Source organism: Thunnus albacares, chromosome 14, assembly GCF_914725855.1.
Source record: "Thunnus albacares chromosome 14, fThuAlb1.1, whole genome shotgun sequence".
Classification (NCBI taxonomy): Eukaryota; Metazoa; Chordata; class Actinopteri; order Scombriformes; family Scombridae; genus Thunnus; species Thunnus albacares.
In genome coordinates, this window is record NC_058119.1 from 12,211,006 (window position 1) to 12,224,587 (window position 13,582).

At 38.2% G+C, this 13,582-nt stretch overlaps 1 protein-coding gene across 2 annotated transcripts; it reads left to right on the forward strand.

Moving 5' to 3' along the window:
* The first annotated feature begins 6,425 nt into the window (after positions 1 to 6,425).
* On the forward strand, positions 6,426 to 11,294 carry agpat4 (1-acylglycerol-3-phosphate O-acyltransferase 4 (lysophosphatidic acid acyltransferase, delta)). 2 transcript variants are annotated; one of them, XM_044372642.1, is made up of 10 exons: positions 6,426 to 7,046; positions 7,136 to 7,181; positions 8,043 to 8,226; positions 8,430 to 8,599; positions 8,703 to 8,864; positions 8,970 to 9,123; positions 9,248 to 9,350; positions 9,482 to 9,557; positions 10,026 to 10,224; positions 10,915 to 11,294. In XM_044372642.1, the coding sequence occupies exons 3-10, from the start codon at positions 8,049 to 8,051 to the stop codon at positions 11,004 to 11,006; spliced, it is 1,134 nt and encodes a 377-aa protein (XP_044228577.1). In that variant the 5' UTR covers positions 6,426 to 7,046; positions 7,136 to 7,181; positions 8,043 to 8,048; the 3' UTR covers positions 11,007 to 11,294. The 2 variants fall into 2 exon arrangements, with proteins under 2 accessions (XP_044228577.1, XP_044228576.1); XM_044372641.1 differs by having other exon boundaries at positions 6,427 to 7,181.
* Positions 11,295 to 13,582: the final 2,288 nt, after the last annotated feature.

Here is a 13,582-nt window from a genome sequence, read left to right on the forward strand (position 1 = left end):
ATTGGACAACATTTTTCACTTAAGCTTCAAAACAGAGATCTGCATAAAAAATAGCAGACTGCTTAATGTTTTTGGTCAAGGGACCAAGCTTACTGTGAAGCAAGCTGGTAGAATTTGTTTGACCTACAACTATGACCTCAGACTTATCACCACTGATTTTTAAAAAGTTTTGGGACAGCTAACATTTAACATCACTGAGGCAGCCAAACAGATTTATCAAGGCTGCTGGGATTGTTGGTTTGAAGAAGAAGAAGGGACATATAACTGTGTGTCATCTGCTTGACAGTGGTGGGAGATACTATGGTTCTGAATGATCTGGCTGAGAGGAGGAAGCACCTTAGATAAAAATGATAATTTAGAAATTGGTCTGTAATTATTAATAGGGGATCCAAATCAGGCTTTTTCAGTAATGGTTGAATGATTACATGTTTAAAACATATGGGAAAATTGCCAGAAGTTAGAGAACTGTTAATATTTAAAAGAATAAAATGACCAACAGAGGGGAATATCTCTTTAAAAATCTTAGTTGGGATAACATCTACACCACAGGTAGAGGATTTCATTTGAGAAATTGTTTTGTCTAGTGCTGAGATGTTAATGGTTTTAAACTGGGAAAGTGAAGCAAGATCATCGTTGGAGGTGGGAAGATTTATTTTTTATTTTATTATCAACTTTAGTATTATTATTATTTATTTTTATTTTATTTGTTTAATTATCTTGTTAATTTCCATGCTTTTTTTGTTTGTGTTGAAGGACCCCTTGAAAACGTGATGGTGCATCTTGAAGGTATTTTCCAAAAAAGTTGCATTTTGACATAAAATAAACTTGTGCTACATAAAAACCAAAACAATGAGCTGAAAGATGCTGAAACGCTCTGTGGAGCTGAGGGGAACTACAGAGTTGATTATATGTTCTCTTTAAGTAAAAGTACTAATTATGCAGTATGACCACTTTCAGTGTTGTTTGGTTGTATATTAAGGTATTATTATTAATGTGTAAGCAACATTTTAATATTTTATTTGGTCAAGCTGTTGCTAATGTAAACTATTTTAGATTCTGTTGGGTGGTTTCATTTGTAAAAATGTATCATAATAAGTCGATCATATAATAAGTTGTAAGTTAAATATTAATCTGCAAATTAAATGCCAGCAAATACTCAAGTAAACTACATGTACAGTAAAATTGTACAATACGTGAGTAAATGTAGTTATTTTCCACCACTGGTCATTTTGACAAAAACTACAATGAAGAAATCTTCAAAGGTCCATTATGCATTATATGTTTATAACATATAAACATATTCAAATGGCAAGACAACAAAATGCATGCTTTACAGCTCTCTTGCCACTAAGTGTGGTTCAAGCCAGCTCAGACCAAGATGACTTTCCACACTGGAAAATCCAGACACATCCCTTAAGACATTTAAAAACCAGATATCCTCAGGTATTATCAACACAATATTCTGTTTGGATTGGCTTGTGTATGTTTTCTGTACAATATTGTGTATTCGCACAGCGCTGATCACTTTCACCAGGTGAAACCTCTTCTGCTCTTGCACTGCCCTCTGAACTGCTGCAATTACACTATCACATTCTGAACACTAGATTACCATCGCAGACACATTATGTTATTCCCATTTGGATACCTTACACTGATGCCACAAACTGCTCTCACACATGTGCTGTGACCAACATCCAACATCACATGTGCACATGTGACCTCATGTTGAATCCCTTTCTCATTCCTGAGCAATCAAATCCCAATTCTGACATCTGTCAAAGAAAGCAGGACTAAAAGTTGAAAAAGAGGACATGCAATTGCATAACCATGCAGTATCTTCTTCATCTTTGTGATGGCATTATTTCAAATAACTTCACTCAGGCCAGTGCTTTTTGGCACCTGAGTCAGGCCTCATGCATGGACCCCAGAGAGCAGCGCAGTATGTGTCTCCAGAAAAACCTCCCAGTGTTTCACTGACAGTCGGATGTGTCAGTGGGGCCCACCCTTACTTTGTCTAATGGACGAGGCTGCAGAGTCCAGTCACATGCAGGACAAACAGACACTGCATACATCAGGATCTCATTACTGGCTTACTGCACATATACACTGTGTCAAATAAAGTTTAGGCCCCAGGCTATGTTGTCATTTTTTCTGGTTTGTACTTTTTTCCTATATGTCCAACAGCCTGCATTCAGAAAATCTGAGCACATCATCTCCTTTCATGACATTCCAACACATAATCATCAAAAATTACTTAATCAGATTCTGTGCCTTATTTACCAAAGCTTGCACAAAACCTGAATGAACACAGCTTTTTCCATTTTTGGGTTCTTCCTGATTTATTTAGGCCATCTGCATAAATGTAGTTAGTCACAGTTTTCCAATCAGAATACCAACTAATGCAGCTGACTGTGATGTCTGCACAAATACTTTGCACCATGTATGTGACTAAACTCTTTTCCTCATACTTTCAAATCCGTTTTTACTATTACCTGCATATCTGTTACTGAGCCACACATCTGTTTTTAAACCACACATTATACTATAATAAATAAATTGACTGCATTATGAGGAATATGCACATAAGCTTCCTCACAGTGAGACCCAAACCCATTTAGTGACGGCTGATAAACCTCCACCAATTGACCTATTATTTTCAAGAGCTATGCAAAGGGTTTGAATGAGTGTTAATTTGTTTCGGGAGGAGTGAAAGCCAGTTACAGTCTGTTGATGCAGAATGGCTAATAAATCACACTTATGCAGTGATTTCACTTAATCCTCTGTGCATTCTTCATACAGCATGCTCATCCAAATCACCCCTGTGTTGCTGAGCCAAAAGTATAGTTCTCTCTGGCTGAAAGCTGTTGGCTTTGGCCCGTTGCATCAACCTGATTCCGTCTTGACTGAAAAATGTCAGCTGCAACCACTGATTTTTATAAGAGTAAATATTTCATTTCACTAAATAAATAAATAAATACATAAATACATAAATGGAACAAGCCTCGGCTATTAAAAATTTGCTCCACGTCCCTAACAGGGTGACAGCAGAGAGATTTTCAAGATGAAAGCGGATGTTTTGATGCTGAGTTGGCCGGCTTTACCACACGTCAAAGAAGCATGTAGTCCAGCTTCATTACATCTGGTCTTTAGTTTGATCTAGCAAGGAAGCTTTTTTAAATTATTTTTTATAGCCTCTCTGCTTGATTTAACAGTGCACAATAAATAAGAGTAGGGGGATGTCATGCAACAAATGTCAGGAGCCGCACTCAAACTCACGACATTGCTCTTATATGGTATCCTATTGCCTGCAGTACCAAAGAAAGGCCCTAGAAGGGCGACTTTAACAGTAACACATAACTCATTTAATGAATGCTGACATTTCTTGGAAAAGGCTAACTTCTTGTGGTGAGGAGCCCCCGCAACACATCTTTAATTCCAGCAAACCTCATATCAACTGCACTTTTCCACTAAAGAGTCAGTGAAATGTGAATGAGGCCTTCCTGGCTACCCACTTTGAGTAGCAGGCACACTGATGGTTAGTCTTTTCAGTTCAACAACCAATTTTCAAGACGTACTGTATGTTTTAACTGTGATTTACATTTTCCATTTAACAGTCATTCTCATGTGCTTTCCTCTTGCTTCAGCTGTGTCCTGCAGTGTTTCAGCTTCGGCAGTTCTTAGAGTACATCTATAAGACAGTCAGATATTGGATTGCTATTTCTGTTTATTTCGGTTACCTGCATTTATAAGCTTTTTTCATATTGAGGCCATGAACCTAAGACCACACTTTCATTTTATTGTAATGAAATGGGTGCTTGTGCTCCCTGATCCTGCACAACTGATTCTCTGTCAGTTTTACTCAACATACTATAACACATACTCCTGCTGATAAAGTAGTAGTTGTATGTATGTGCTTGAAACAAGAAATAACACATTGCTACTTGTGTCTGAATCAACTGTGTCGGCCAAATATGATGACACATTTAAGGAATTTGACTCCGGTTCTCAGTAGCTCCTAATACACAGAGCGCAGAAGACAAATTTACAGGATGACAGAGACAATATTCAGCTAAACAAAGATATGTAGGTCAAATAGTTACTACTCTATGTACAGGGTTGTGGTATAAATAGTGAAAGAGTGCAGCCAGTGTGAATAATCCCAGAATAAATACTGCATGGACAATAGATTACTCTGTTTACAAAGGTGGATTAATACTCCTATATGAAAATATATATACAGTATATACAGTTTGCTAAGACATGCATGTGGCATCCATATATTCACTGTCTATGTAAACTCTGCCCTCTCATCTTGTCTTCTGAAGGCAGTATATTCCCATTCTTAAAGGAGACTGTAACATCAAGATGATGACCTGGCCCAAGTAAACCAAATGTGAATGGTGTCTTTAATCTATCCCCACTTTTGCACTCACAAGTAGATTGAATTATACATCATCATCACCATCATTTGCACCCCTAAAACAGGATTTTGCCCAAAGTAAAGAAAAATCCAAATGTTACATGTTTAATCAGCATTTCACTTGGCTGTAGAGATGATTACCTTTGACTAATCTCATTTTGTCTGACTGAAGTATTTGTCAGATGGGTGTCTTAAAGTTATTCAGATACATTAGTGTTGACTTTGGCGACTTTGTAAAGGTGCTACGGGATTTGAAATAGTTAACACATGTACTGAAACTCTAAGTGAGTCTAGTTTCTCTAACAGTTCAGTTCAAAGTGTAAAACCTGCAGTGCTCCATCACTTCTGAAGCTACAAAGAGTACTTGCACATAATATACTCACTGAACGTTATGTTATTATCCCCCTGAGCCCCTTCACACTCTCTGTCTTTGGTATTTGAACATAAAGAGCTTCCTGAGCTATTTTACTGTATGTTTGGACCTCTTCAGACATGCACGTCCTCTCTTCAAGGTTATTTGGTCGTAAAGGGCATGAGGACTAAAGCACTATGGGACCTGTAAAAAGAGAGCTTGAAAACACTTCTCAGCAACCCCCAAGGTGGAGCAGTCACAGGATCCCATTAACCTCCTTTTAGGGGTCTCTGAGTTAAAAGAAAAATGATCAAATAATGTTTGGTTTGGTTCGAAGGCTCTATAAGGTAACATATCATAACAAGGTCTTTACTAACGAAACAGATCATTTTGTTATTTATGTGCAGGGATATTTATTGTTTCGTTTTTTGTTTTATTTTTTTTTCATTGAAATCGTCTAAAGGAGCTGCTCTCAGTGAATCTCTATTTCCCTCTAGTGTTGGGAGGAGGAAATTGTCTGAGATATTCTTTTGACAACTGATGTCTTGGTGTTTAACATCCACCCTTACTTTGATTAGTTTGTCAGTGAGATAGTAAAAGGAGCTTTTTGGTATTATTTTTTGTGAGAGGAGAAAGTCTTTCTAATCCATTATTTCTGTTTCTGTTATGAACTTTGAAAAACCTGATTGATGCCCTGGAGTTTGACTCACTTGAATGTGACTTTTAGGAACTCTATTGTTTACCCTGTTAATGTGACTTGTTTACTTCATGAATCTTGCTTTTATCAAAATTGACTTCATATCCAGAAAATGAGTTTTATACATATAAAACAATGTAACACAAGAGGCAAAGCTTTCCTGATTTCTTTCTTTCTTTTTTTTTTTATTTTGATTTAATTTTAATAAATTATGTAACAAATCGTGCAGAGGGTGTATATAATGTTTACATTTGAGATATGGTGCATGCATGAAAAATATGGCATCCTGGGTTAAGCGTCATCAGTTGAACAAGGGCACAATATTTAACTTAAACCTGGACTACTTGAGAGGAACTTTGAAGGAAGAGTTTAACAGGATAATGAGTCCAGTAGAGGAATGACTGTAAATGGGATGTGTTTTGTAATTTTGGAAGACACAATTCTTACAGAAGTAATCAAGCACCAGCCTCTATTTTTTATTTTTTATTTCTTTCCTTCTTTATTTTTGTACAGTGTTTTATCCCCTTAACCTTACAGATAATAACCAAATCCTGTCATTTTGATTAATTACTGACTGCATTTTCATTTTGGGGTCAATTGTTCCTCTTAGGTAGTTTTACATTCTCTATTTTTTTAAAAACATTTAAAAAAATCTTTTTTAACCCTTAATGTTAATTCTAGTTTTAATACCTGTGTATTTATGTTACCTTTTCACCAAATCCAATGAAACACAGTTTCATTTCTTCATAGGTAGAATTTGATACTGACAAGTAAACATGCAACTGTGGTGAGATTACAATAAAGGTCCTTGAATCCTTGAATAAATAATAATAATAATAATAATAAATAGTTACATCAACTTTTCTTACGCACATGCAATACATAACCAACAGGGGTCGCTGTCCACAAATCTATAGCGCTGTTTACCACAGTTGTTTGAATAAAACACAGCAAAGACGAAGCTACTCTGCAGCCGTGGTCATTCAGATTTAGTCCAAATTATACAATGATGCGACGTTATTGCTCAGACAGCAGTTATGTTTATTCTTGGTAAGATACTTTATTGAATTTAAGAAAAAGAGACCACTGTGCATGTGTCCCACTCCCAATTTAACGTCCTCGTGCCTTTCCTGTTACCAAATAAAAAGAAACGACTGAGAGGAGGGAAAATATTAAGAGGTCTCACTTGCTCACTATTTCGTGTGAGTGGAATAGCATTGCATCGGAATATGTTGCAAGATTTATTGCATCCTGTTGTTGACCATAGTTTTTCGTTTACTGGTTTACTTGGACCAAATTGCCAACAGAGTATATCCTGAGATGAAATGAACTGTTGTTTTTGAGGCTCTGTTGTTGCCATAGTGAGTGATTTGCCATATTGGTCACCATGGTAACAGAGCGGCTTGCGGTTGGGGTGTGAGATCAGTGTGTGAGTGTTACGTGCGGTCTTGCTGAGCATAAACGATCTTTGTAGCTACCCTGGCTCCAAGGCTCATACAGCCTACAACTCTCCATCGGGTCTAGGCGTGGCTTTGAGATGGGTGTGGCACCTTGTGCCGGGAAGTTTTCTGTCAACAGTGAGTTGTGATTGAAATCTAAAGAAGAGCAAGACCTTCAAGTGGCATGGACATAAAGTAAAGACTGTTTTCTTTCCCATCTTTGAAAGGTTGAAGGTCTCTGAGGCAGGACAGCTCTCTGGAAGACAGAGAAAGGTAAAAGTGTTGAAATTAAATTCAAAGTTGGTATCTGTCTTTTATGTATGTTACAGCCTAGGTTAGTAATAACATGACCTTTGTATTTAGCAGTCTGTAGAAATAATATTAATCATATTTTATATTTATTATGATCATTTGTTCAGCTATAATTCCTTCTAATCTCACCACCTAAATGCTGCTATAAGTCTTAAATTTCCTGGTGTGTTCTTCATGTTGTGGGGACATACATACAAGTCCCCACATGACTTTACAGTCATGTGGGGACTTGTCTACTTTATGGGGACAAAAAGCAAGTCCCCTTAATTTTAGGATGAATACTTGGTTTGTGTGTGTGTTGCCACTTATTTTTCACACTTGCAGGCCAGTATTTTCACATAAAACCTTTGGTGGTAAATAATAAGGATAGTGCTTCATCAGTGTTGTGTAATAACTGAAATGGGACACTGTATGATTGACCTGACCTTTTAGAGCATAACGATCTAATAACACAGAGTATGGATGTAACATGATATTACCTTGACTTTTAGGAAATGCTCTGACAAAACTAAAGCACGTAGGTATGGGCTGGTCAATGAATAGCTGAAAGATGGTGTCTCAAATCTATGAAAAAGGGTCATGTGTGCTGTCAGTAGCAAACGTTTGCCCTGTGACTGGCAGTTTATGGTCACTCCAGCTCAAAGGCTCCATTCAGGAGTCTAATCAAAGGAAACCTTTATGTACAGAGCAGGGTGAGTGCTGTCCCAGCCCAGGGCAGCACTAGCTGATAGCTTTGTTTGTCCAAGCCAAATGATGAAATATGCTGTCTCAAGTAAGGTGTGTGGGAGAAGGGTTGGTTGCTAAGTTGTGCGATTTTTACAGGACAATATGAGCCTCCTGCAAATGCTGAAATCCCAGTTCTTGAGCCATCTGATCATCTGTTATGTGTTCCTGGTCAGCGGCCTCATTGTTAACCTGCTGCAGTTCTGCACTTTACCTCTATGGCTGGTCAATAAGCAGCTGGCCCGCAGGGTCAACTGCAGACTAGCCTACTGCATCAGTAGCCGTAAGTACTGTTCTTACTCTCTGCCACATAAATGACAGTGAAGTCTGTTAATATAGTTTGTTTTGCTGCTGGCAGGACGAAAAGTCATGTTGGTGATCAGTTTCTTGCACTGATCACCAACATGACTTCACAAATGTGGTCAAACTACTCATTGCTCACAAAACACTGACTTGTCTACATCACGGTGTCTTCATGATCCTCAGAGATGGTAGCAGCCCTGGAATGGTGGTCTGGAACAGAATGCACGCTCTACACAGACCCAAAGAGTTATCCACTGTATGGAAATGAAAATGCAATTGTAGTCCTCAACCACAATTTTGAGATAGACTTCCTGTGTGGCTGGACCTTCTGTGAGAGATTTGGGGTTCTTGGGGTAAGAGAAAGTGTCCCAGAAAAAAAAAACAATGCTTTTTTGTATTTAGTGCCATTCATTGTTTTTTTAATATATATACCTTTCAATTTTGATGTTTTTCCAGAGTTCAAAAGTGTTGGCCAAAAAAGAGCTGGCTTATGTACCTATCATTGGTTGGATGTGGTACTTCCTGGAGATCGTTTTCTGCAAGAGGAAATGGGAGGAGGACCGGAGGACAGTGACTCAGAGTCTCCAGAACCTGCGAGATTATCCAGAAAACTTCTGGGTAGGTTTCACCCTGTTTTCAAGTCAAGACAACTGAGAGAGTGATATCACAGAGATCATTTCAGAGTAACACCGTTAATGAACTAATCTAATTTTCCGGGGCTAGTTCTTGCTTTACTGTGAAGGAACACGCTTCACACCACAGAAGCACGAGATCAGCATGCAGGTGGCTGAGAGCAAAGGTTTGCCCAAACTGAAGTATCATCTTCTGCCCAGGACCAAAGGATTCTGGGTCACCATCCAAAACCTCAGAGGAACTGGTGAGTTGTTGTTACCGTGGCAACCAGTAAATATCAGATAGAGGTGTGCTGGGTGTCTTTGAGAGGGGAAGGCACCTGATTTGAGAGTATAGTTAACTGCTGCTGTGTGTCTTTCCTTGTGTAGTTGCAGCTGTATATGACTCCACGCTGAACTTCAGAAACAACGAAATGCCAACCTTGCTTGGAATTCTTAAAGGGAAGAAATATCACGCAGATTTATATGTGAGGTACAGCGACATGTTTTGCTGTGAGGATGGTTGCAGTACAAGCAACCTTTTTATATCCTCTTAACTTCCCGTTTGATGTTTTTCTTCTTTATGCTTTATCTGAGAGATCTGACTTCCCTTCTTGTTTGCAGGAGAATCCCTCTAGAGTTGATCCCAGAAGATGAGGCAGAGTGTGCTGCTTGGCTCCACAAACTCTACCAGGAAAAGGTTAGAGTCTGTTGAAGGTGGAAATTTCAGATGGATACAGGGTTTCTGTGGAAGTCAGCCACCCCGATCCCAACGGCCTAAGCAGTAGTCATACTTATTAAGTATGTGGCATTTACTGTGAGGAATAGTGCCTCTGCTCCTTTTCCCTTAATGTTAGTGTTTTATTTCATGAAAAGTTTGATGGATGTAAGAAGGATTTTAGCAAAGCTGGTCTTTATTTCAGGCGAGGTGGACGTCCATTATAAAGTAGAACCTGGACTATAATGTGTATTTTGGTGAATTTGGCTCAGTTCTGTAGCTTCTCTCATTACTTTTCTGGTCATGCACTTTAAGTAACTCATTAATTTGAAGACTCTAATGTAATACATTATAAGAGGCCGTTATATTTTGGCTCCAACCACTTTGTAAAGAACTTGACAGCAACATTTATTTCAAAGAACAAACATGCTAATTTGAATGTATCCACAGGACAGCTTTCAAGAGCACTACATGCAGACAGGGCGTTTTCCAAGTCCCATAGTGAACCCCCCATGCCGGCCCTGGGCCTTGATCAACTGGCTGTTCTGGTCCTGCCTGCTCCTCTATCCCCTAGGCCTGCTACTGGCACAACTGATCAGCTCTGGATCAATATTGACCATCTTATCTTCTGTGGCTCTCTGCACTGCAGGTTAGTTTCATGCATTCAAGCCCAAGGTGACGTCACTCTGAAATGGGTATGTAACAGTCCGTCCTTCAGTTTAACCAGCTCCTCTTTGTCCAAACGTTCCATAAAGCAGCAAATTTGACAGCTCAAATGTAAGTTAACTTTTTTGGAAAATATCAGTCTTGGAAGCATGTCCTTAACAGCATTCAGGCATGCCCTTAAATGTGTTTACAAGCAAAGTTCATCCATCTTAATAGTTTCACTGAGATTTTAAATGGAGAAATGATTTTTTTAACAGCATGGGTTCATGAGGAGCATGTTGCATTTTCCACATAAATGAATGCCCGTGTTTGTGATTGGGGTTAAATTGTCAAATTCTGACATCAAACATTTTCACTTAAATTGTAACTACAGTAAATTCTGGATAGCATTGGTTGCTTCCAATCTCAAAGTAACAGATTACCTCTGTGATAGTTGATGTGTAGCACATGTATGACACTAATTTGGGCCTATATTACAGTCACTTCTTCTGACTTTATCTATTGCCTGATTTCAACTGCACAACTAAATTCAGATTGTTAAATGTCTTCATAAATTAACAATTTACTGTGGAAATAACCATGTCCTGTAAATGATCTCAAAACTGTCAGCACTTCTTTGTTACTTGCTTCTTTGTAATATTCTAAAAGTACTCTCTGCATCTTTCCCTCACAGCTTCACTGGCAGTTCGATGGATGATTGGCCAGACTGAAATTAACAGAGGCTCAAATTATGGGAATAAGGAGGCTCCTCTAAACAAGAACTAAGGGATCCTGACTTACTCTAGAGCTGCTACTAATCTACAAACTGCCAAACACCAGTCTGACAGGCCTCTGATGGACCAACAAGTGCAAACATGCCTCAAAGCACAATGCAGACTGGGTGTTCTCGTATGGATACACAGCGCCAGAAGCTCAAGATATAAGATCATAAAACTGGACAGTGCTGAGCAGCTTATGTTCAACTTGCTTTGGAGAAATAAAAAGGAATGTGAGATAAGATAAAATATTCTCCTCAAATCAAATGCAAATATTTGAATAAAAACAAGACAAACATTTTTAGTAGTAATTCAAACTGAAATTGGAGTTCACTCAAATGAAAATTGAGTTAATGAGTCAGTTTGTACATTGCAAATACTGTAAGAGCAGCAGAGAACCAGTTGTGTGTTGTGTGTCAGCGTCCTTGTGTCAGGGAGGGAGGGCAGGCTCTGTTTTTCCTCTTAGCTGGCTACGCTCCAGTCGCATGAACAGCTCGACAAACCTTGAAAATTGCTCCAAAAGCACCCGAAAGCTCCAACCTAACATTTACTTCACAGCAAAGGCAGTGTCTCATCTTAACAAACGGGTGGTGAAGCAGCACGCTCACTGTCCAACACTGTTTGGTTAGCTCTCCTTTTGGTTAGTCACAGAGAAAGCCCTTATCTTCTAAAATCAGCTTCTCTGGGATGTTTTTTTTTTCCCAACAACTTTATTGAATTGAATGTAAAACGGGAATATTAGTGAGAACAGGCATAAACACCATACAGAATAAATACATAGCAGTTATAAATTAAAAAATATATTAGGTGCATGTTGTGATAAACATGAGGAGAGAGTCAACACCTGAGTCATTGCTGTGTGGTTTTTAGTCTTACACATACTTCTGTTTTTCGTGTAGTAAACTTCCTGAAGGGGTAAGAGAGGAAGGGAAAAATGAAACCTAAAGTATGCGTAGCAAACATTTGCCTTGAACATACTGAACTGTCATTTTGTTTTGTGACTTTAACGGGTTTGTTGAAGGAAAAAACACCTCACAGCCAAACTTGTTTTAAAACCTGATTACTTTACACAGGTGCCATGTATGCTAATGAAGAAAAGATAACCTCAAAATCACAGTTTTGTATGCAGTGATACATAAATGATGTGGTTTAAACTATACAGGTCTGAGAAATAATAATAATTGTGACAAATATAACAATATTAATATATAATATGGATGACATTAATATATGAAAATGGTGTTATACAGTATGAAGCACTGAATAGTTGTATACATGAAAAGAGAGCATCAAGAGAGTGCTACGATTCATGCTAAATATATAATATTTTCAAATGTTTTATCACATGCTCAGCACCAGGACTACACAAGCCCACATATGCATTAAAAGGTAACTTGTTGGCTGATATTCAATTGAAATAGGGCCAAGAATTAAAAATATCAAAAAAAATAGTGACCTGGTGGTAGCAGGAAACCAACACATACAAGATTAATGTTTTTTTACCTGCTATTCCAAGTGTGCTCATCACCATCCTGTCAATGTGAGTGTTGTTCCTCAACATGCCTGAACAGCCAAAGTAATACAGCTAAATCAGTTTGGCTCCTTAAAACATGCTTCAAAAACATCATAAATGACCATAACTAGATTACTCTGTTAGGGGGGCCTCCATTATAAAAAAAAAAAAAAAAAAGTTGCTGTTGGACTTCTTTGCCTCCCTTGCCTTTGATGTAGGTACACCTTCCTACACCGGCCTCACCTGTGTTCATATACACATATACGATGCCACTGCTTGCATGTGTGTTAAGTTATGGAAGATTTATAATGCCTATATAATCAGATTAGAAGACAGACGAAACATTTAGCAGGTGTATTGTTCATCGTTATTGTTCAACAAGGACCAGCAAAGACCATGCCACGACTAAATGCAATACTGAATTATAGCCTGTAGGTGGACTGTTGATTGATTTATTTATTTTGGTACAGACAATGAGAGCACATCTTGTAAAAGAATCAGCCCCCACCCATTTTTAAAACTAATGATGATGGTGTACATTCAATATTAACTGGTTTATGTTTATGACAAAACTTCAGTGCTATACAGTGTTTTTTCTGTGACAATCAAACATATCACTGTCCTATCACTGTTACTATTTTTGTTAGTTTTTATTCCATCTTATAAGTCCCCGAGAAAACTGCCAGCCATCCAGTGAGTTTCTAACATTTTTCAGTCATGACCTCAACCTGGGCTTCGATCTGCTTTGATTTTGATGTAGCACGGCAAAGTCAAGTCTCACTGAAGAACAATTCATTCAGTTATTAAAGACAATAGGTTAAATAACTGAGCCTAGTTGAGCCAGTCTAGTCTTTATTTCAGGCAAGGTAGCGGTCTCCTCTATAAAATATGTGGACTGTAACATGTTTCTGATGGATTTGGCTCAATTCTGTTGCTTCTCTCGTTACTTTTCTGGTCATGCACTCCATAGGCTAAGTGACTCATTAATCTGATCAGGCTAATGTTATACATTATACAAGGTAGTTGTATTTTAGCCCTTACCAGTCTCTAGAGATACTGACAGCAACATTGCT